The 25,343-nt window shown below is 36.7% G+C and overlaps 1 protein-coding gene across 1 annotated transcript; it reads left to right on the top strand.

The window, feature by feature from the left end:
- Nucleotides 1-8,682: 8,682 nt before the first annotated feature.
- On the top strand, nt 8,683-10,535 carry LOC120115092 (cytochrome P450 CYP749A22-like). Its single transcript, XM_039135841.1, has 4 exons — nt 8,683-8,886; nt 9,062-9,294; nt 9,369-9,747; nt 9,824-10,535. Exons 1-4 carry the CDS (start codon nt 8,833-8,835, stop codon nt 10,253-10,255), a joined length of 1,098 nt encoding a protein of 365 aa, XP_038991772.1. The 5' UTR covers nt 8,683-8,832; the 3' UTR covers nt 10,256-10,535.
- Nucleotides 10,536-25,343: the final 14,808 nt, after the last annotated feature.

Genomic DNA, 25,343 nt, shown 5'->3' with positions numbered 1-25,343 from the left:
TCATCGAGCCAAACTTGAGAAGACGAATACATGTTCTAGAAATATCTATGTCATTCAGGTATTGACATAGCTATAAGGTTGATCTATTCACTTAAATTGTTTTCCATTACCTTTAAAGGTAGTCCAATACTTATGCTTACTTGGATTCCTTAATTAATCCAAGACATTTACTTAATTTAGGCCAAAAGGGTATTTTGGTAATCTTGATGTCCAGTTTTATTCCATTCATTTCAGAGCTCGAGGATATCCAAACATTCCTGAGCTTGGTGATATTCTTGGGTCATTTCCATTACAAGGGTATTTTGGTCATTTTACAGATCTACGGTATTTCAATCTTTTACTTCCATCCGGTCTTATTATTTAATTCAATCTTATCATTTACTTTAGTCCTTTCGAATAATTCTGACAGCAGAATACCCCCTATAAATTATTCTTCAAGTATTTGCTCATTATTCGGATATTTTCGAGTCAAGTGTCTTCTCATATTTTACAAACGGAAATCTTGAATTTTCTATACAAAGTCATGATCTTAACAATTAAATCTGTACTTAATCGAGTTAAGTACGAATCCCCTAAGTATTTTCTCATTCAGAGTCAACTCAGACTATTCTATCTCTTAAGGGCATTTCCGTAATTTCTTAACTAGATAATTTCGATATTAGCTCTTAACGAAAATAATTATAATTTAGAGATCCTATGATTAATTGATTTCGTGAACACTCTCTGATCTTGAAATGTTTCCTTAACAGACTTCTAATATCCTTCACAAACCCTCATAAGACTAAAAACCGGTTATCCGCATTTCCTAATCAAAACTAGCATTTCTTATGCACATCAATAGTTTTTACCAGATCAATATGTCTTTTCAGAGTTATTAACCAACTTCCAGGGATAATTCTTATCATCTTACAACATAAGGGTATTTTCGTAATTTTACCCTACCAGATTATTCTCACAATTTCTCATCCAAGTACTTTTTAACATTTAACCTTTGATGAAATAAATTATAAATTACAGATACAGGGCTGATTTCTTTATTACTAATCACAAACTTGTAATTTAATCTAACAATTCCTCAATCTCTTATATTAGTCATTCAATCCGTAATCAGTTACAGAATTTCTACCACATCATATCGAGTGTATAAATTATTCAACTCCACCAAAGTGTCCAACATTATCTTGTTCATGCATTTATCAATATAAACATGTTCCATAAGCATAAAGAGGTAGTAAATTATTACCTCGATTTCCGTGCAATACTGATCGACCATAAAAATTCCATTCGAATGCCTTTGATCCTCAATTCAGCTTCCAATAATTCCTCAGAAACATATCAACATAAATTATATCAGAAACGAAGCTTAATTACGATAAACGGATCGAATCGGGTGATAAATCAGTGAAAGAAGGCTTACCGGGTTCGAATATAGTGAAACGGACTTCGGATTCGGATTCAGGACGTCGAAAGCATAAAATATGACTCTTTGGAAATTTGGAATTTTCGGTCAAAATCAAAGTCAACGGGTTTGACCGGCAATTTCGAGGCCTTCGGGTTTGAATTTCGAGAAACGGACTGCGGAATCGGATTTGGAACGTCGAAAAATGTCAGGATAGGTATACTCGGTCAAAGTCAAAGGTCGTTTAATGCCTGGTCAAAGCTAGTCAAAATTTTGGTTAACAGTGGTCAACGCAGGTCACCGGTCAACGGTCAACGGGTCGGGTCAACGGGTCGGGTAAACGGGTCGGGTCGGGTAAACGGGTCGGGTTGTGACCGGTCAAACCGGTCAACTATGCACCAAAACCGGTCAAACCGGTCATTTTTTTCTTCCCCACGCGCAGTGGCGGCGCGTGGGGGAGCGTGAACAGTGATAAATTCCCGGAAAAATTTCTAAAAATTATTTTGAGCGATTTCGAGATACTTACAAAGCTCGGTTCACAATTTTGAACGGCGGAGAGCTCGATTTCAACAAATTGGAAACTTTAACCGCTTCACCTCCACACGCGCCGCCGCCGCCGGAGAAAAGGGAGGACACCGGTGGACTCGGAACGGCTCAAGGAACACGATGGTGCGGGAGGTGTCGTAAACGGATGACCCGATCGTCGTGAATCGATGAAAAACCAACTAAATTGAGTTATTACCGACGATACTTCCGACTGAAATTCACGACGAACGGTGATGATTCATGACGAAAGGTTTGAGGGGTTTTGTTCCTCGGTTGACAACGAATACGATGGTGGTTTCGGCTCATCGATCGGAGGTTGGACGGCGAGTAGATCGGAGTTGGAAGTTGGGTTGAGGGAGAGGGAAAACTGGAAAATTTTCAGAAAACATACGGGGGATTGAGTTTATAACATCTCATATTTAAAAATGGTTAAACCAAGAGTTTAGCCACTGAACTTCCTACACTTCATAAAACGGTCTGTCAACTTTAAAATTTTACAATTTAACCCACTGTTTCTTTCAAATTACCAATTAAATCCACCACTTTATAATTTCTAAATTTTAGACCCTAAATTGGGGTGTTACATATCGTCAGTTAATTCTCAGTGACCTCATATAATTAAATAAAAATAAAAGTAGTCAAATATTATATTTTCTGAATTCAATGAAAAAAATTTATAAAACTTTAATCAAAGTGACTAATCTTATAATTTCCCCTTTCTAAATTGGACACCTCAAATCAAATTTTTTACCTGCTTATGATAATAGAACAAGATCTCATTGAGTTTATCATATTATTCATTGGATCTATCCACTTCCCAGAGTTAAAAATTTTGGTCATATTTCAGCGATTTTGAACGACTTTCATTAAAAAATAATCTTATAAGAAGAATAAGTAATGAAATACGAATGTTTTGATACTGATCTTATCACAAACTATGATCGATGACCGATGATGTTTGACCGTCAAAGACGCCAAAAAGTATAATACTAAAAAAGAAAATTGTTTAAAAGTTTAGTAGTAAATCGATACACCCTTAATGTTTAGTCGTTTTAGACATCATAACAATTGTATCAAAATGACATCATTTTTGTGTGACAAGCCATGTCCGTTACAATTAATCATATGATTATCTTATTATTGATTTAACGACAGAATAATAAAATTAAATATAAAACTAAAATTTAATATTATAATTGACAAAATTAAAAGTTTAATATTACAAACGACTTAAGTGTTATCTAAAATAATTTTCTATTTTCTTAAAAAATATCTCAAATTTTATAACATCAACCTCCTTTACTATAGTCTTTGGGACATAGCTATGTGACAGGCGGGGGAAAGGCCCTACCACGTTTTGTAACTGAACAGATATTGATATCCCATTATTATATTGTCTGTTGCGTATTATAATAATGTTTTCTCTTTCATTTGCCAATTACTCATTTATTATATTTTGTATCTTTTGTTAATTATATCAATTTTTTGAGACAGCCAAATATTATTTTTTTGATAAGTTTAAGACAGCCAATTAAAGTAAGAGCAAAGTACACAAAGTTATATTAGGGTAAACTATATGTTTAGTATGCCAACTATCACTTTTATTCAACTTTGGTCCTCCAATTATTTTTTGTTTCAAAATCATACATAACGTCACGTTTTGCTTCAATTTTGGTTATCCGACGTTAAAAAATTAGTGGTGATGATGATGTGTCACTATAAGGTAATTCACTGTCACCATTAAAAATGGGTAAATTACACTTTTAGTACATAAACTATCAGTTTTGGTCCATTTTAGTATCTAAACTTTCAAGTTTTTTCAAAACCATACCTAACGTTTAGTTTTTGTTTCATTTTAGTACCCTTCTGTTAAAAACTTAACGGACAGATTGACGAGACATAGTTTTAGTGGACGAATGACCAATATGAATGGTGAACTATGAGAGAATGATGAGTCGACCAATATAGTCCAATTTCAACCCCATCACATGATTGACGACGGAGATCGAAAGATGAATAAGTCCAAGAGTCCATCGTTGATTTGGGAAGATTGAGATATTTTTGTGAAATGGAGGCTGAAATCACATTCAGGGGGTTTAAAAGATTTAGGCTAGAAAGTTTGGGTTTCATCAGCTGACGGATACGGCGATTGACAATTGTAGACGCTGCAGCCGATGAGCTCGTTCGTTAAGTTATTAATGGTGAGGTACTAAAATGAAACAAAAACTAAATGTTATGTATGATTTTGAAAAAAATAATAAAATTTTAGGTACTAAAACAAACAAAACTGATAGTTTAATTACTAAACGTGTAATTTATCCTTAAAAATAAAAAAATGTCATGCTAGTAGTTTTGTTATTTTTCTTAATGTCAGGTGACCAAAATGAAACTAAAACATAATATTAGATATGATTTTGAAAAAAAAAATAGTTAGGTGATCAAAACATAACAAAAGTGATAGTTAGGTGTGGACCTTGTATGCATTTATTTGGAATCCTTTTATATCCACAGTACCTGATCTTTTTTTTAATAAAATTGATAACGCGTCGTTTTTACTGTCAAATAAATTTATCCTTAATCTCATTAAAAATAAATATAATAGTATAAAGAGAGTAAGGGTCGATCCACATGGACTAAGGAAGATGCTGAAACGATTGTTCTTGATCTTTGATCTAGGCGAAAAAATTGCAAGTAAAGTAAAAAGGGGGTTTGTTGAGAAATTGAATAAGCAAAAATGATTCAAAGGAAGATAAAGAATCGAAGAAAGTAAAATTAAAAACTAATACGATGAAATTAGCCTTAGCCTTTCGCGTGCCTCAAATTCCAATCGATCATTGAATATGATTTTTCCTCCAGTTAAATGTCGGTTTGAGTCTGCAAGGTTCAATCCTTGTAGCTCATTTTCCTCTTTGGTGATTGGCTTTCCCAAATCTATTTTAGGAATCACAATCCTTGTTCAGATTAACTTCTCGTTGTTAACTCAAAACAGTTTAAAAGCGCTTGGAAAAAACCCAACTCGAATTATGTTTTATCTATAAAAGTCGAACTCGATCCCAATTTCCCTTAGCATACCATTCGCTAAGTGTGTTCAAGGGAATTCAAATCAATTAATTCTATAATCCCAACGGTAAACCATAACATCATCCAAGCCAAAATCTATTTTTGAAGTGGAAGCGTTTTGATTTTAAGAAATACTATCCGCCAATCTAGTTTTCAGAAAATTGAGAATTTAACCCGAGAGGGTATGAGGTGCTTTTCGATTCTCACGATTCAGAATCGAGTCATCGCTTTAGCATTTGGCTATGGAAAACTTAGCTAAGTATGATAGAAATCATACTTAGCATTTAAAAAAACTTAAAATAAAAATGAAAACTTGAAAAGAGAATAAAATAAAGAACTTTATAAAACTAGAATTAAGAAGAAGATTAAAATATGAATTGTGAGTTTAGGCTTACCCAAGAGGATATTTATACCCTCTAAAACCCTAGAGATAAACATAGAAATTAAAATAAAAATAATCCTAAAGATAATTCGCTCCCGCTTCTCTCTAGGGCCCATGTGTTTTTAAATTTAAAAGTGTTGTCTCCATCGTCAGTTGCCTGCTGGCCACTGCCGCCACTGCCGTCCACCGCCATACTCTGACTACCGTTTGACGCCGCTTTTTCCTATGATGGTCGTATGCTCACGGTGAACACAGATCTGGACTTGCATTTGCAAAAAACACTGTCTTTAGTCGCAGATCTACACTCGTCCTCTGCAGATTTTCGAAGCCTCCAGCCGTCCGAGTTCGCCTCTGCCACTCCACCAAACGCAGTGCCTAAACGTGACCTAATCCCGACTTCTCTTGTGTCGAGAAGTGGTGTACAACTGAGTATTCATCATGGAACCCCAACCCACGTCTCAACCCAGCCAACTTCGAGGGTTTGACTCAGCTGGTGCGGTGGCTGCTTCCTCCGTGAGGCCTCCTATTGTTCCTCCTTCATCGTCTAGGAGTTCACATCTCCCGTTTGAACCAGATTGCAGTGTTGCAGCTGGTGATTTCCCCCTGGAGTCTGCCAAGGAATTAGAAGCGAAAGTGAAGGCTCTTAAAGCATTAGCGACAGAGTTGAATAAGCGGGTTAACGATTTAAAAATGAAGGAAAATGCAGTTCCACGAGGCAGTCTTCTCAAGAATTCTGGATCCGCTGGTGCAGCCTCTTCATCTTACTCCGGTAAGGACAATCGTAAAATTGAGAATGAAAATGAGAGGACAAATTTACGAAAACCACAAAGACGAGTTTTTACCAGACGCTTGCTGGACGGACTGAGGTAGCTTGGTAACTTCCCTATTCCACCGAATGCTGCTAAGAACGATGTTTTGGCAGCCTTGGCACGTGAGGCGGGTTGGATAATTGAGCTCGACGACACCACTTACATACACTCTCCTTCAACCCAAAATCAGCAAAATTCGGGATCATTTTCGGTCAGGTCGGGTGAAAGTCCACTATCATCTAGTCCTTTGAAGAAATGCTCACAAGAAGGGAAACATAGGAACGAAAAGTTGTCTTTTGTTCACGCAACACCAACGCTTCCAGTCGCTAATGTTGATCATGGTGGTGCCAAGGAGATCTATTCGAAAGGGTATTCCGATGCAAAATTTTTCGAAGTGGTGGGAAGAAGAAGAAATGGGTTTTATAATCGGTCGAAAAAAGGCCAACCAGATTTCCGCAATGGGTCCAGAAAGGATTGTTACACGATTTTTATCGAGAACCTTCCAGAGAAGATCCATTGGAAGAAACTTGGATCCATATTTGGCTCACATGGTCAAGTTATTGATGTCCTCATTCCCAAAAAACAAAACTCGAATGGGGTTCGCTTTGGGTTTATTCGCTTTGCTACAATTGAAGAAGCAAAGACAACGATTTCTAAGATGAATTTATCATATTTACGACAACAAAATTAGAGTCTCTTTGGCTAAACATAAACCCCGATAGTCTTACTGGCGAAAGTCCTCGAAAGTTGTTCATAGTAAGTCGAGGATGAAAGTTTTTTCGACGATTAAACACTGTGAAGTTGAGGGTGTTGTGGACAAAGATAAACTTCATGTGTTGTCTAACTGTCTTGTGGGGTGGTGCAAGAACTTTATCAAGATTGGTAATCTTGCTAACCAAATACAAGTCAAAGGACTAGCGGGTTTCACGCTTATGAGAGCTGCTGGAAATGTAATTCTAATGGTTTTTGAAGATTCTAATTCGTTGAGATACGTGAAGGATGAAAAGTTAGAGACTCTTGCAGAATGGTTTTCCATAGTGGAAACTTGGTCTGAGAGCCTTGTGGTGGAAAGCCAACGCGTTTGGCTAGTTTGCGAAGGTATTCCTTTTCACGCTTGGAATTGGGATACTTTCAAGAACATAGCTACTAAGTGGGGCAAATTAATAGCAATCGATAACAGTTGTGAGTTCCCTTCGTCTTTTGATCGGGCTAAAATCCAAATACTCACAAACGCTCAAGTGAGAATTAATGAGTTGTTGGAGTTGAAGGTCGGGGATCATTTATTCAAAATCTTGGTGCATGAAGTTTATCCTTCATTCAAACCTAATTCTTGGGTTCCTGAAGATTGCGATATTTCTTTAGAACTTGATCCTCCAATTGGATTGTGATTGTTAAGCAGCTGTATTCAGAGGTGTTTTTAAGTTTGTGGTTGTAATTGTTGGTTTTTTTGCTATGTTATCTTACATCTTGAGGTGATTTAGGGGTTTTTTGGTTGATGATGTAAGATTTCTAGGTGATATGGTTTGTATTGGTATTTATTCCCGTATGTGTGTTTGGTGTTACCTCATGTACTTAGTATTATATTCAATAAAATATGAGACACTCTTTTCTCCCTTTCAATGTTCTTCAACATACTTCTAAGTATGTGGAAGAATATGAAGGGAGTTTTTAATGAGACCTTCAACTTCTATCAAAAAAAAATCCTAAAGATAATTCCAAATGTTTTCTAAATTCAAACTTAAAATTTAAAAATAAATCTCCTAAGATATCTCTGTCCGTCCACCTTCTAGAAGTCGCTGACTAGATCTTCTAGAAGATTGTTGCTGACTGGACCTTCTAGAAATTGCCACATCAGACCGTGTCATGCCCATAGTCGTTCCCATGTCTCCAGCCGTGACCAAATAATAAAAAAAATGCAGAATGCGCCCGTTTTACTGCTAATTATGGAAAGTAAGATCCTGCACGAAAATAAGCATAACACAACCAAATCAGCAACAATAAATTCATAAGATCGAAGATTTAACAAACAAATATTATCGATTTATAACATTCATCAAAAATACAATATTTGTTGTGAAAAAAATAGTTATATAGATGTCAAAGTCAGAAAAATAATACAAAAAAAGTCGTACAGATCTCTTGCTCTGATAAAATATTAACCGAGAATTCCAATTCATCGTCAAGAGAATTAAAACGAGTGTCTTGATGCAGCTCGTAATTCTCATCCCATCTTCTTTCTTCTTCATAGCAATAATAAAGTTCCTTCATGATTACTTATGGAAGCCTCTCCGTATACAGCAAATGCTGAACGCACAGGGAATCAAAGGACCTCCTTACAGATTCATCCATGGAAACAGCAAAGAAGTTGCCAAAATGAAAAGGGAAGCAATGAGCAAAACTCTGGGTTTGACGGACAATATGTTTCCTTACGTGCAGCCGCATATTTACACTTGGATCAACAAATATGGTAAGAATTATGTTTCATGGGATGGAGGTAGAGCTCAGCTTGTGATTTCAGAACCTAGGCTGATCCAAGAGGTTCTAAAAAACAGTGAAAAGGGTTTTCCGAAGAGGGAGCCTTCGGTTTTTAGTAGAAAGTTACAGGGGAATGGGCTTACGGTCTTGGAGGGCGAACGATGGGCGAGGCGTCGGAAGCTGGTGAATTATGCTCTTCATGGGAAAGCTTACAGGTAAAAGTAAAACCTTTTACATATGTTGAAATCTTACGGTGTTTGAGCAAGGGATTTAAATAGCGGTCTGTGACCGTGATATTTGAGATATTAAACGTGTAGTAAACCCAAAAAAATGTGGGACTCTTCTAAAAGATCAAGACATTGCTGGCTAAATCTTACATTGTTTGAGCAGAACATGATACCGGGATTTATTGCTAGCGTTGATGCAATGCTGGAAAAGTGGAAAGGACGAGAAGACAAAGAGATGGACGTGTTCGAAGAAATTCGAGTTTTGACTTCAGAGATGATATCGAGATCAGCTTTCGGTACCAGTTACTTGCAAGGGGAGAAGATGTTTGACATGTTGAATAAGTTGTCGGCAATAGTTGGTCGGGTTGCAATGAAGAAGAAGATTCCCCTAATCGAGTACGTTTCCTCTAAGCTTAACAGATCCCACTTTTTGAATGCAGATTTTATCTTCTCCTGGTTTGTTTTTACAGCAAAATTTGGAAAAGTGCTGATTTTGTTGAGTCTGAACAACTTGTGAAAGCTATAGAAGATTGTGTGATGGAGATTGTTAAGATAAGAGAAGAGAAAGTTGTGAACGGTGAAGCCGATAGCTTCGGCGATGATTTTCTGGGAATTCTTGTAAGTGCTTATCGTGATTCGAACGATAAAAACAGGCTTTCAATGGACGATTTGGTGGATGAATGCAAATTATTCTTCTTAGCTGCACAGGCAACTGTTAATTCCTTGATTGCGTGGGCGATCATGGTTTTATCAATCCACCAAGACTGGCAAGAGAAAGCAAGAATGGAGGTGATCGAGATCTTCGGCGATCGAAACCCTGATTCCAACGGCATTGCCAAGCTCAAAATCGTAAGCAAATTGATCCTCTTGCGGTATAATAGATGTTATTGTGATAGATTATGATTTGTTCGCGTTCTGCATACAGATCACCATGATCATTCACGAAACCGAGAGATTGTACGGTCAGCCGAGTCCGCTGATGCGAAAAGTCGAAAGGGAAGCTCGGTTGGGGGAGCTAGTCTTGCCGGCTGATATCGATCTTCGACTAGCGACGATTGCGGTTCACCATGACACTCAACTATGGGGAGACGATGCGCATCTCTTTAAACCGGATAGATTCGCAGAGGGGATTGCAAAAGTTACGAGAAACAACGCGGCAGTGTTTTTCCCCTTCGGATTGGGACCTCGGACTTGTGTCGGTATGTCGTTCGCATACACGGAGGCGAAGATTGCTCTCTCTATGATTCTGCAACGCTACACCATTAGCCTCTCCCCTGCCTATGTCCACTCACCACAAGTTCATCTCAGTCTTAGGCCAGGACATGGAATTCAAGTGATACTACATTCATTGGATTAATGAATCTCAACAAAATCCGATTAGTCGATCAATAAATCGAATATGAGTGATTTATTTAAAATAAAAGTAAAAACAACAGAACTGCTTAGGTAAAAGTAATTGCCTCAAACCATGTTGGTCAATTTGCTCTATTTTACATGTTATACCATGTTTAGGTAAAAGTGCCACGGAAGTCCCTGTACTAGGTGGTGAATTGTAATTTGGTCCCTCTATTGAAAAAATTAACCAAACTAGTCCCTCTGCAACTCGTATATATCCGGAATTGGTATCTCATAGTTCAACAAAGAAATGTTAGATTAATCAACTTTTAGGTTATTATTAAGAATTAGGTTTCATTTAGATTTCAAATTTCTATTTCAGTATTGGAAAATTTTAATTCCTGTTCATTTGGAAATAAAAATATATATTTCAGAATTCAAATTTGATTAATTCCCTTTTTTTTTTTATCAAATTATGATAATGTATATTTTTTTGATATTGTTGCTTCAGGAGTCCATGCATATTTTCTTGATAATGGAATAAATGACCCAGCTTTCGGTTTAAGATTCTGCATTCAATGTGAAAACCAGGCAGCTTTCTGCGTTAGAATCACTGTTCTAGGCTTTGAATAAAATTGGTGTCATGTGTTTTCTTCTACTTGCATCCCATCTCGAGGGATTGAAATCGATCGGATTCGATTAAGTTTCGGGATTCAGATGAATAACTCGGTTCCAGACCAACATTTTCCATCCTTTGGGTATGATGTAGCCTTCAAAATTTTCTTCTACTTGGGGATGATCGTGGAGGTTAATGGTGAGCCGTGATGCAGTATGCGCAGCTGGTTCATAACCTGATAAAAAGAACCCCATTAGCAAATTAACGATCAATTCATTGTCCAGTTTTTCACCACCCACGCCTTCAGCTTCCAAGAGTTTCATCCATGTCTCTGAATATTTTAAGATTCATAACTATGATTAAGAAAGCAATAATCTTTTCCCATGGTATTGATTTCTAAAAGTAACTTGAGATTAGTTATTGGCTCAGCCAGTGGTCATAAGCTCCTTTGGGTGTGATATAGCCTTCAAAATTATAAACCAAACATGTTTCCGGAGACATTAGTTCATGTACATGAATGTGAGAATGTTGCCATGGAGGCTGAGAGTGATGAAAGCTGGTGGACTGAGATAACAAATAAAGAAGGAGGAAACTTAGAGAGATGACAGAATGAAGCTTTTATTGAACATTGAAGAAATACATTGCATTACAACCAGCTTATATAGAAGCTGTGTCTTCAAGTTTACTCTACCTCTATAACAGATTCATAACAGACTCCGACCATCATAACAGACTTCAACAGCTCACTCACACACACAATGCTCATATTAGGAGCACATGCACACGTTGCATATTCTAGAATATACTTGTGTATTCCAGACTTCATATTCCAATATTCTCCCGACTTCTTCAACCTTCTTGATGAAAAGACGAACACTCGAAACGAAAGTACGATACATCTATCCGTTCGATTTGAATCAGAAGTGTCGATGCTTCCTTTCGTTCGATTTGAATCGGAAGTGCCGATGCCTCCTTCCGTTCGACTTGAATCGGAAGTGCCGATGCCTCATTCCGTTCGACTTGAATAGGAAGTGCCGATGCCTCCTTCCGTTCGACTTGAATTGGAAGTGTCGATGCCTCCTTCCGTTCGACTAGAAACGCGGACACAAGACTGTATGATATCTAAGACAGTGATGAAGTCTGACCTAAATCCTTCCCCCAGCATGCAGTTTAAATGTCCCTGAAACTAAGCATCATATTCACACTCTGCAAATACATCAATCATAGATTTCCATGAAACCAAGTCTCTCCGAGGAATCATCATAAATGTCTGATATGCGGCTCCTATGTCATTGTATTTTGCATAGAAACTAACAAGGGCATTTGACATCGATGTAATTGCATATAAGCAAGAATACCGAAGAATATACCCGTGGATGACTTTTCCAACCTGGAGATCTTTTAAGTGTGCAAAGGCAGAAAGAACACTAACATGAGTCGCAGAATTTGGTTCAAACATATTTGCAGAGATTAATTCCTGAAACAAATCCAAAGCTCTTAGCCAATAACCATTTGCCACATAACCAACAATAATAGCATTCCAGGAAACCAAATCTCTTGATTCCATCTTTTGAAACACTGATTGATTCGAATCATCTAACACTAAATCAGCTTCTCGAAGTAAACAAGCGTGCTTAAGATTAATCAGCCCCTCATCTGTCTCTCTGATTACCTCAATAAGCTCACCGTGAACCTCAAGGATTTGGGGATTGAATGGGTCAGATGCGAGAGCATCGTTTAGGGCAAAGAGTGAATCTCTTTGCTCACCAAATACGAAAGGAAGACACATTATTAAAAGTAGATGAGCCATTGAAATGTGCTTCTTCTCCATGTATTTACAGTAAGACACTAAACCAAGATGAAATCTCAACGAAAACAGGGGAAAACAAATATGTTTTATGTAAAATTTGTACACAGTAAGAGATGGAAGAAAGTGAGAGTAAAGGAATTCAATCGTCGGCGCAATGACGGAAGAGAAAACGACGCCAGGATCTTTTAGCGAATGATACCATGTGAGAATGCTACCATAGAGGCTGAGAGTGATGAAAGCTGGTGGACTGAGATAACAAATGAAGAAGGAGGAAACTTAGAGAGATGATAGAATGAAGCTTTTATTGAACATTGAAGAAATACATTGCATTACAACCAGCTTATATAGAAGTTGTGCCTTCAAGTTTACTCTACCTCTATAACAGATTCATAACAGACTCCAACCTTCATAACAGACTTCAACAGTTCACTCACACACACAATGGTCATATTAGGAGCACATGCACACGTTGCATATTCTAGAATATACTCGTGTATTCCAGACTTCATATTCCAATAATGAAAAAGTAAACGAATGAAACAAAATAACGAAGAGTGTCAATTATCAACAGACTAACCATCAACATCCTTGTTTGCCTTTCGGAAAGTTGCAAATGACGTGTCGTTTAATCTCATGGTCTAGAAAATTATGAGCGAGGTCAATTGCCAAGCTCTTTGCCCAGAAAAATAAGAATGTATCCCGAAGGGACTTTTAGCACTTTGTTCAAATATCACGATTTGAATTGACTCATTACTAGCTCTTTGGCATGAGGAAATTAGCTATTCATGATATTGATTATCATACTTTGCATGGTTTTGTAAAATAAAAGCAATTGAAAACGAATAACGTAAAAGAAAGAAAATGAAAACTTAAATTATAATGAAATACTTAAGTAACAAATAAAAAAAAGAATAAGATCACATGTTTAAGACTTACCTAAAAGGGTATTTATATGCTTCCTAAATCTAGAGATAATAAAATAAAATCAAAGATAATTCAAGTAATAATTCAAATATTTGAAATTAAAAACCAACAAATTCAAATCCTAACAACTCCATCAGAATCGTGCTGACTGGATGTGCTTCCAGAATCTTCCAGTGTCTTCCAAAACTATCACGTCAGCTCTGTGTCGTGCCCAACGTCATGCCCATGTCTCTAACCATGACCAGAAAATAAAAAAAAAGTTGCAGATCACATATTTTTGTTGCCAATTCTAGTATTGGGTTCTTTGCACAGGAAATAAACCAAATGCAACCAATTAAGCAGTGAAAAGCTCATAAATAAAGAAATTGACAAGCAAAAAGTGTCAATTATAAGAACACATCATCGTGCAAGAAAGTCATCTTTGCATCAAGTTGAGCTAGCTCCAAATTCAATTGTGTTACCAAGGCCAACAATATTATAATGAAGGAATGCTTCACAGCAGGGGAAATACTTTATTATAGTCAATTCCCTCATTTTGAGCGTAGCCTTTAGCTACCAACCTTGACTTACAGCGAACATTTTTCTTGGTAGGAGATATGTCATTTTTTGCAAATACCCACTTGCATCCAATTTCTCTTTTACCTTTCGGTAATTGTGTCAAATTCCAGGTATTGTTCTTTTGGGGAGATTGCATTTCTTCATCCATGACACTTTTCCACTTGTCACTGTCCAAGCTTTGTATTACTTCTTGGTAAGTGATAAGGATATCATTATCAACTACCGGAAGAGAATATGCCACCATATCAACAAATCGAGCAGGTATATGAATTTCTCTCATTGGCCTTGTAACTACAAGTGGTTCTAGTGTTCCCAATAGTTCTTGGGCTGCAAAGTACTACTTGTTTGAACAATTCTATTTGTTACATTCTTTAATATAGTAGGTTCATCAAAAGTAACATCTCTGCTATAGATTATCTTCTTGGTTTGTACACACCAGAGGCAAAATCCGTTCACTCCATAAGTGATTCTCATAAAGAGAGGTTTTTTTGCTCTCGGATCAAGCTTTGATTCATTCACATGATAATAAGTAGTGGATCCAAACACATGTAAGGAATCATAATCCGTAGCAGGTTTTCCAAACATGTTTTTCCTCCTATAGCCAATGACGACAAATGATTGATGAGATGACCAACATATGTCACAACCTCAACCTAAAATGCTTTGCCTAACCTAGCATTCGATAGCATACATCGAACTTTTTCTAATAATGTTCAATTCATACACTCTGCCACTTTATTCTGCTGTGGTGTATTTCTAACAGTGAAGTGTTGAACAATACCATGCTCATGGCAAACGTCAAAGAATGGATCACTTTTATATTCCCCTCTATTGTCCATCCTAAGTCATTTGATCTTTTTACTAGTCTTGTTCTCGATCATGTTTTTCCATTTAAGGAAAATTTAGAGCACTTCATCTTTAATCTTCATCGGATACACTAAACTCTTCTGGAGAAGTCATTTACAAAAGTAACAAAATAATGTTTTCCTTCCAAAGATGGTTTCTTGGAAGGACCCCACACATCTGAGTGAATATAATCTAAAATACCTTTCGTATTATGGATTATGGTGTCAAACTTCACTCTCTTCTACTTTCTCAGAACACAATGCTCGCAAAAGTTCAATTTGCAAGCATTTGAGCCTTTCAACAACCATTTCTTTGCCAGAAAGGATTTCTCTCCAGCATGTCCCAATCGCATATGGCACAATTGGGTTGTGTCCAAGTTGTCGCGACCAGAAGCTGTTGCAACTGCTCCACTAATTGGACTACCTTGGTAATAATACAAATTATTTTTCCTGATGCCCTTCATTATCACAAGTGCGCCAGATGTGACTTTCAAAACTCCATCTCTCGTAGTGACAATTGAGGCTTTAGATTCCAAGGCTCCCAATGAGATGTGTTTTTTCTTCAAACTGGGCACGTATCGGACATAAGTCAGAACTCAAGTTGATCCATCTTGATTCTTCAATCGAATTGAACCTATTCCAATAGTTTTACAAGCGTTGTTATTACCCATATTAACAACCCATACATTTAGTTCTACTAAATTAAAGAACTTCTCCCGATTAGGGGACATATGATAGGTGTAACCCAAATCTAATATCCACTTGTCTGAATTGAATGTTGATGTTGAAGCAACCAATGATATATCAGAGTCATTGGCATTATGCTCTACTACACATGCATCTGGAACAAGTTTTCTTTTCTTCTTCAGCTTTTGGCAATCTTTCTTCCAATGACCTTTCTCATTACAAAAGGCACATTCATCTTTTTCCAGTTTGGACTTTGACTTTGATCTCCCTCTCGTCTTTGTCTTTTGGATTTTTGAGCGACCTCTTGTCACTATGGCCTCCGTTGCTTCGTACTTGTTCTCCTTCTTAGTTTTCTTCCTAAGCTCACAACTATAGAAAGTAGCGATTACACCTTTAAGGCTAACTTGATCCTTACCATGAAGTAACGTTGTCTCAAGGTGCTCAAATTCATCTGGAAGAGAAGACAACAACATTAAAATCAAATCTTCATCTTTGAAGGTTTCGTCTATACCCAACAAATCTGCCACTAGTTCATTAAAGACATTAATGTGATCTTTCATACTGGTGTCTGGTTGATAATCAAATTTGAACAATCTTTTCTTCATGTGGAGACGATTCTGAGAGCTTTTGATGTAAGGCAAACCAGGCTTCTTCAATAATGGAGAAGTTGGCAACCTTGTTGTTTCCCGATCTAGGAGAGACACCAAATGCTACACCTTGGATTGAAAGTAATCTTCACAAAAGAAGAAGAATTGATTAAGTAATATGATAATTAAGAAATGAAATAGAAATGGAAAGAATTGAAATGGATAGAATAGTTATCAAAGAAGGGCTGCGGAAGTGTTGTAGAATGATCCTTCGAGTGATGATGGATTCGGCCTCCAATGATGATGATGGACGAATGCCTTGTTGAGGATGAAGGATAATTCAAAGATGAAGAAATGGAAATTTATAAGTTGGTGATAATATGGGCGTGATAATGGTGGTGGAATATGGTGACGATATAGGCGTGATAATGGAGATGGACTATGGTGATGATAAAGGCATGATAATGGTGATGGACTATGGTGATGATATAGGCGTGATAATGGAGATGGAAGATGGTGTTGGACAGATTGTATCTTATAAAACTAAGAAGGAACCAATGCTATAAAGGAGCAAAGACCCGTTTCTTATAAGTTCTATAAGGGATGGTATGAAAGGACTTTAACCCACTAGTTATTTAAACTAGGAACCAGAAGTATCAATGATGGAATGACGCCACAAGCTTTAGAAAAGGCTTGCTTAATCGATATAGTTCTAAAAAGAACTTGAAGAGAGAATAATCTCACAAAGGATTTTTAATATCAAAAGGGTTCTATTACAAATGAAATGCAATAGCCTATTTATAGTTTTCAAAGGGTTTAGGCCGAATAGATACTTGATGGTTCGGCCAAGGTTGAAACCCCTTTGAAAATACATGATTTTTGATGAAAATACATGATTTAAATGAAGATACATGCTCTTGGCCGAATGGTTATGTGTTGGTTCGGCCCTAAGGTTGATTTGAATGCATTTAGAAGTTATTTGGGCGCCAAAATAAAGAGGAAAGAGTCTTTGGCCGAATAGGAAGCATCCCTTGGTGTTTTGGCGCCAATTTGATGTCACATGGAGTGCACATGCTTGAATGATGCACATGGCAGCCTACTTGAACGCACATGGGTCTTCTTGCAAGGCTTTGGTGATGTTACAACCATAGGATGGTGTCTTGAAGTCCATGGAATGAATATGGCAGCAACTAGGCGTGACTTGGCTTCCAACATGCATCTAGGTGTCATGGCCTTCAATGTGCATCAACTTGTCATGAAAGGTCACATTATGTGAAAGGTAACCTTTCATCATTTGAGCTACTTTACAAGTGTTTGAGCTGAAGATGAGCTGGTCATAGATGAATTACATGAAGATGAGTCATAGGTCAGCTCCTTGTGAAAAAGCACCTTTTGGAATGACAACTATTCATGAAAAGGTACGAATCCACAAAAATTGACATAGACCATATTTGAAGTGTTCTGTGTGGTGAATATGACGGTGCAACTCTCCAGCTGAAATGAGGTCTCTAGCTAGCTCAAAAGTCCAGCTCAAGTTAGCTATGAGCTCGGGGGTTAGCTGGCAACTTTGTCCCAAAATGTTCTTGAGCTGTCCCGGAGTTGTCCTAGTTAAGTTTCCATAGCTCTTGGACTCAAATGCTAGCTTTAAGTTAGCTCCCATCATAGGGCCGAACTTGCACCTACAAAAGAAAGCATAATATAAGCTAAGTATATGAATTATTATAAAGTAATAAGAATGTGCATATTATAAAGATGTGAACTATAGGTTATAATAATAACTCATGCATCATACGATAATGAATGAATTTTATTATTACAACTATAGATTATATACATGAATATCAATCAATGATGCAAACCATAGGACATAATGAATGAATGCACATGTTATGATAATTCAAGCATAGTCTAATATGAAATTGTATGCTTATAATAATATATAGTGCATAAATAAGTAAATATAAGATAAAGTAAGGTAGAACTCCCTTAGAACCAGATTTGAATAACCTCCATGGTGTGATCAAATCATGGAGAAATTTGAAGCTAGACAGGATCACATCATCCTCCCCTTCTTTTGAGAGATTTGTCCTCAAATCGAAAGGTGACTTCTCCTTAGTGTCCTCCCATCCGGTATATGCAACGGGGATCTTTATGAAATGTTTCTTTTCATAAGTCATGTCCTTTGAATAAGTGCTTTGAATGTACATGACCTGAAAAGAAATATAACTCTCATAAGTAAAAACACGATTAAATACAAATAAAGGAAAATTGTACTTCCTGTTGGTTTTGATGGTTGGTTAAAAATCATGTCTGTTGAAGACATGTTGCTTTGAATGATCATGTTCCTTGGCATCCCAAAAGTCATGTCCATTGGATCATGAAAATTCAAGATTTTATGCTCTTGAAGGGTCACGTCCATTAAGCCTTTATGATTCACGTCTCTTGGCTCTTTCCCTTGACAAATTGTGTCTTTTGAATCATCCTTGTCATCACAAATTGAAAAGATAATGCCACATACATGAATTGAATTGCTGCAAAATGAATCAAAATAAGTAAATGAAAAACTATTGACAAGATGAATGGACATATCAAACCAGGGTGGATGTTTAATGGGAGTTGGTTGCTGAATTCTTTTCATAATTGGAAATGTACTTGGAATTTCAACGAACACAACTCTTGGCACTTCAAGTGACGCTTCTCTTGGAACTGCAAACGACGTTATCTTTGAAACATCAAGAGATATGTTTCGTTGACCACCAAAAGTAACAACTATTTGTTCTTCAAAAGTCACATCTTTTAGTCCTCCAAAAGCCATGATTCTTGAATCATCACCTTGAAAAGATACGTCTCTGAAATTTCCCTGCAAAACAGAAAGAAGGATAGAAGAAGAAAGGTTAGATAAAATTTGTTCTTCATTCTCCTCTTTTTCTCCAAATTTATCTTTCTCATTTTCAACTCCAATGTTTTCTTTATCTACTCTTTGATTCACATTAATTTCAACGTTTTTGAATGATTCCATTCTTTTCTTCAAATGGTGCTGCTCTTCATTCACTTGACTAGGAGAAAGTGGCGTCAAAGTGAATTTCTTGCCTTTATGGGTTATAAAAAATCTGTTTGTAAACCCATCATGGATTGCTCGTCTATCGAATTGCCACGGTCTTCCCAAAAGTATATTTCCAACATCCATTGGTACAACATCACAAAGAACTTCATCTTGATATTTGCCGATTGAAAACGGGATGACAACTTGCTTTGTGACTTCTAACTCTTCATCTTCATTTAATCCTTGCAAAACATATGGACTGGAATGTTTGAATGTTGTAAGTCCCAACTTCGTGACCATGTATGTGCTTGCAAGATTTGCACAACTTCCTCCGTCAATAGGTACAAGACACACTTTACCATCTACATGGCAATGAGTGTGAAATGCATTCATTCTTTGCTGTTCATACTTCATTGAAAAGTTGAAAAGTTGTCAGTGCAATAAAGAATGAAAATGTGTAAAAGGACCTTACCAAGAACACTCTCACAAAACCTCACAGTAACACTCCAAAGAAATTAAAATGTCACTCCACTCACACTCGTGTTTGCACTCAGGGATATATTCTTGGCTTTTTCTGATTCCCCTTCTGATCTCACCCTCTCTTTTGCCTTTTACCGCTCAATTCTCTCTTGTGGGTCCTTTTTAAGAACTAACTCAAGATTAAGCAAGTTTCTTTAGTTTGTGCATCGGTTTAGAATGGTTAGGAATAGAAAATGGTTATGATAAGGGTAGTATAGAAAAAGGTTTAGAAAAAAATATGGTAATGAAATAAGAAAAGATGAAAGAATAAAGAAATGAAATGATAAAAAAATGAAGATAACTTACAACTCAAGTTGCAACACTTACTATCTTCCTTCACAAGAAACAACAAGGATACCTCCTTCAAGTTTGATGTTGGGCAGATTGTAATATGCTTCTCTTTGAATGTACTTTGCAACTTTGCTTCACTTTTTCTTTTGCTTTGAATTTTCTTCTTTTCTTTTCTTTCTTTTGCACTCCAAATTTGTTGTAAGAGTCTTTTTTTTTTTCTTTTATTCTTTCTCGTTGCTTTTTGTTGTAGCACTTTGAATGTCAATCCACCAAAGCTCTGATTACCGCTTGATGTAAGGCTAACCAGGCTTCTTCAATAATGGAGAAGTTGGCAACCTTGTTGTTTCCCGATCTAGGAGAGACACCAAATGCTACACCTTGGATTGAAAGTAATCTGCACAAAAGAAGAAGAATTGATTAAGTAATATGATAATTAAGAAATGAAATAGAAATGGAAAGAATTGAAATGGATAGAATAGTTATCAAAGAAGGGCTGCGGAAGTGTTGTAGAATGATCCTTCAAGTGATGATGGATTAGGCCTCCAATGATGATGATGGACGAATGCCTTGTTGAGGATGAAGGATAATTCAAAGATGAAGAAATGGAAATTTATAAGTTGGTGATAATATGGGCGTGATAATGGTGGTGGAATATGGTGACGATATAGGCGTGATAATGGAGATGGACTATGGTGATGATAAAGGCGTGATAATGGTGATGGACTATGGTGATGATATAGGCGTGATAATGGAGATGGAAGATGGTGTTGGACAGATTGTATCTTATAAAACTAAGAAGGAACCAATGCTATAAAGGAGCAAAGACCCGTTTCTTATAAGTTCTATAAGGGATGGTATGAAAGGACTTTGACCCACTAGTTATTTAAACTAGGAACCAGAAGTATCAATGAGGAAATGACGCCACAAGCTTTAGAAAAGGCTTGCTTAATCGATATAGTTCTAAAAAGAACTTGAAGAGAGAATAATCTCACAAAGGATTTTTAATATCAAAAGGGTTCTGTTACAAATGAAATGCAATAGCCTATTTATAGTTTTCAAAGGGTTTAGGCCGAATAGATACTTGATGGTTCGGCCAAGGTTGAAACCCCTTTGAAAATACATGATTTTTGATGAAAATACATGATTTAAATGAAGATACATGCTCTTGGCCGAATGGTTATGTGTTGGTTCGGCCCTAAGGTTGATTTGAATGCATTTGGAAGTTATTTGGGCGCCAAAATGAAGAGGAAAGAGTCTTTGGCCGAATAGGAAGCATCCCTTGGTGTTTTGGCACCAATTTGATGTCACATGGAGTGCACATGCTTGAATGATGCACATGGAAGCCTACTTGAACGCACATGGGTCTTCTTGCAAGGCTTTGGTGATGTTACAACCATAGGATGGTGTCTTGAAGTCCATGGAATGAATATGGCAGCAACTAGGCGTGACTTGGCTTCCAACATGCATCTAGGTGTCATGGCCTTCAATGTGCAGCAACTTGTCATGAAAGGTTACATTATGTGGAAGGTAACCTTTCATCATTTGAGCTACTTTACAAGTGTTTGAGCTGAAGATGAGCTGGCCATAGATGAATTACATGAAGATGAGTCATAGGTCAGCTCCTTGTGAAAAGGCACCTTTTGGAATGACAACTATTCGCGAAAAGGTACGAATCCACAAAAATTGACATAGACCATATTTGAAGTGTTCTGTGTGGTGAATATGACGGTGCAACTCTCCAGCTGAAATGAGGTCTCTAGCTAGCTCAAAAGTCCAGCTCAAGTTAGCTATGAGCTCGGGGGTTAGCTGGCAACTTTGTCCCAAAATGTTCTTGAGCTGTCCCGGAGTTGTCCTAGTTAAGTTTCCATAGCTCTTGGACTCAAATGCTAGCTTTAAGTTAGCTCCCATCATAGGGCCGAACTTGCACCTACAAAAGAAAGCATAATATAAGCTAAGTATATGAATTATTATAAAGTAATAAAAATGTGCATATTATAAAGATGTGAACTATAGGTCATAATAATAATAACTCATGCATCATATGATAATGAATGAATTTTATTATTACAACTATAGATTATATACATGAATATCAATCAATGATGCAAACCATAGGACATAATGAATGAATGCACATGTTATGATAATTCAAGCATAGTCTAATATGAAATTGTATGCTTATAATAATATATAGTGCATAAATAAGTAAATATAAGATAAAGTAAGGTAGAACTCCCTTAGAACCAGATTTGAATAACCTCCATGGTGTGATCAAATCATGGAGAAATTTGAAGCTAGACAGGATCACATCATCCTCCCCTTCTTTTGAGCGATTTGTCCTCAAATCGAAAGGTGACTTCTCCTTAGTGTCCTCCCATCCGGTATATGCAACGGGGATCTTTATGAAATGTTTCTTTTCATAAGTCATGTCCTTTGAATAAGTGCTTTGAATGTACATGACCTAAAAAGAAATATAACTCTCATAAGTAAAAACACGATTAAATACAAATAAAGGAAAATTGTACTTCCTGTTGGTTTTGATGGTTGGTTAAAAATCATGTCTGTTGAAGACATGTTGCTTTGAATGATCATGTTCCTTGGCATCCCAAAAGTCATGTCCATTGGATCATGAAAATTCACGATTTTATGCTCTTGAAGGGTCACGTCCATTAAGCCTTTATGATTCACGTCTCTTGGCTCTTTCCCTTGACAAATTGTGTCTTTTGAATCATCCTTGTCATCACAAATTGAAAAGATAATGCCACAGACAAGAATTGAATTGCTGCAAAATGAATCAAAATAAGTAAATGAAAAACTATTGACAAGATGAATGGACATATCAAACCAGGGTGGATGTTTAATGGGAGTTGGTTGCTGATTTCTTTTCATAATTGGAAATGTACTTGGAATTTCAACGAACACAACTCTTGGCACTTCAAGTGACGCTTCTCTTGGAACTGCAAACGACGTTATCTTTGAAACATCAAGAGATATCTTTCGTTGACCACCAAAAGTAACAACTATTTGTTCTTCAAAAGTCACATCTTTTAGTCCTCCAAAACCCATGATTCTTGAATCATCACCTTGAAAAGATACGTCTCTGAAATTGCCCTGCAAAACAGAAATAAGGATAGAAGAAGAAAGGTTAGATAAAATTTGTTCTTAATTCTCCTCTTTTTCTCCAAATTTATCTCTATCATTTTCAACTCCAATGTTTTCTTCATCTACTCTTTGATTCACATTAATTTCAATGTTTTTGAATGATTCCATTCTTTTCTTCAAATGGTGCTGCTCTTCATTCACTTGACTAGGAGAAAGTGGCGTCAAAGTGAATTTCTTGCCTTTATGGGTTATAGAAAATCTGTTTGTAAACCCATCATGGATTGCTCGTCTATCGAATTGCCACGGTCTTCCCAAAAGTATATGTCCAACATCCATTGGTACAACATCACAAAGAACTTCATCTTGCTATTTGTCGATTGAAAACGGGATGACAACTTGCTTTGTGACTTCTAACTCTCCATCTTCATTTAATCCTTACAAAAACATATGGACTGGGATGTTTGAATGTTGTAAGTCCCAACTTCGTGACCATGTATGTGCTTGCAAGATTTACACAACTTCCTCCGTCAATAGCTACAAGACACACTTTACCATCTACCTGGCAACGAGTGTGAAATGCATTCATTCTTTGATGTTCATACTTCATTGAAAAGTTGAAAAATTGTCAGTGCAATAAAGAATGAAAATGTGTAAAAGGACCTTACCAAGAACACTATCACAAAACCTCACAGTAACACTCCAAAGAAATTAAAATGTCACTCCACTCACACTCTTGTTTGCACTCAGGGATATATTCTTGGCTTTTTCTGATCCCCCTTCTGATCTCACCCTCTCTTTTGCCTTTTACCGCTCAATTCTCTCTTGTGGGTCCTTTTTAAGAACTAACTCAAGATTAAGCAAGTTTCTTTAGTTTGTGCGTCGATTTAGAATGGTTAGGAATATAAAATGGTTATGATAAGGGTAATATAGAAAAAGGTTTAGAAAAAAAATATGGTAATGAAATAAGAAAAGATGAAAGAATAAAGAAATGAAATGATAAAAAAATGAAGATAACTTACAACTCAAGTTGCAACACTTACTATCTTCCTTCACAAGAAACAACAAGGATACCTCCTTCAAGTTTGATGCTGGGCAGATTGTAATATGATTCTCTTTGAGTGAACTTTGCAACTTTGCTTCACTTTTTCTTTTGCTTTGAATTTTCTTCTTTTCTTTTCTTTCTTTTGCACTCCAAATTTGTTGTAAGAGTCTTTTCTTTTCTTTTCTTTTCTTTTATTCTTTCTCGTTGCTTTTTGTTGTAGCACTTTGAATGTCAATCCACCAAAGCTCTGATTACCGCTTGATGTAAGGCTAACCAGGCTTCTTCAATAATGGAGAAGTTGGCAACCTTGTTGTTTCCCGATCTAGGAGAGACACCAAATGCTACACCTTGGATTGAAAGTAATCTGCACAAAAGAAGAAGAATTGATTAAGTAATATGATAATTAAGAAATGAAATAGGAATGGAAAGAATTGAAATGGATAGAATAGTTATCAAAGAAGGGCTGCGGAAGTGTTGTAGAATGATCCTTCAAGTGATGATGGATTCGGCCTCCAATGATGATGATGGACGAATGCCTTGTTGAGGATGAAGGATAATTCAAAGATGAAGAAATGGAAATTTATAAGTTGGTGATAATATGGGCGTGATAATGGTGGTGGAATATGGTGACGATATAGGCGTGATAATGGAGATGAACTATGGTGATGATAAAGGCGTGATAATGGTGATGGACTATGGTGATGATATAAGCGTGATAATGGAGATGGAAGACGGTGTTGGATAGATTGTATCTTATAAAACTAAGAAGGAACCAATGCTATAAAGGAGCAAAGACCCGTTTCTTATAAGTTCTATAAGGGATGGTATGAAAGGACTTTGACCCACTAGTTATTTAAACTAGGAACCAGAAGTATCAATGAGGGAATGACGCCACAAGCTTTAGAAAAGGCTTGCTTAATCGATATAGTTCTAAAAAGAACTTGAAGAGAGAATAATCTCACAAAGGATTTTTAATATCAAAAGGGTTCTGTTACAAATGAAATGCAATAGCCTATTTATAGTTTTCAAAGGGTTTAGGCCGAATATATACTTGATGGTTCGGCCAAGGTTGAAACCCCTTTGAAA

This window comes from Hibiscus syriacus, unplaced genomic scaffold (assembly GCF_006381635.1).
Source record: "Hibiscus syriacus cultivar Baekdansim isolate YM2019G1 unplaced genomic scaffold, ASM638163v2 tig00110258_pilon, whole genome shotgun sequence".
Taxonomy (NCBI): domain Eukaryota; kingdom Viridiplantae; phylum Streptophyta; class Magnoliopsida; order Malvales; family Malvaceae; genus Hibiscus; species Hibiscus syriacus.
The sequence above is the reverse complement of the archived record's forward strand: the minus strand, read 5'-3'. Positions and strand labels throughout refer to the sequence as shown.

Excerpts from the sequence above, each read along its gene's own strand:
- LOC120115092 (XM_039135841.1), top strand. The coding sequence starts at position 8,833 with ATGGGCGAGGCGTCGGAAGCTGGTGAATTATGCTCTTCATGGGAAAGC. Across the intron at positions 8,887-9,061 it reads CTTCATGGGAAAGCTTACAG|AACATGATACCGGGATTTAT; the intron begins GTAAAAGTAAAA and ends TTGTTTGAGCAG. Across the intron at positions 9,748-9,823 it reads GCATTGCCAAGCTCAAAATC|ATCACCATGATCATTCACGA; the intron begins GTAAGCAAATTG and ends TTCTGCATACAG.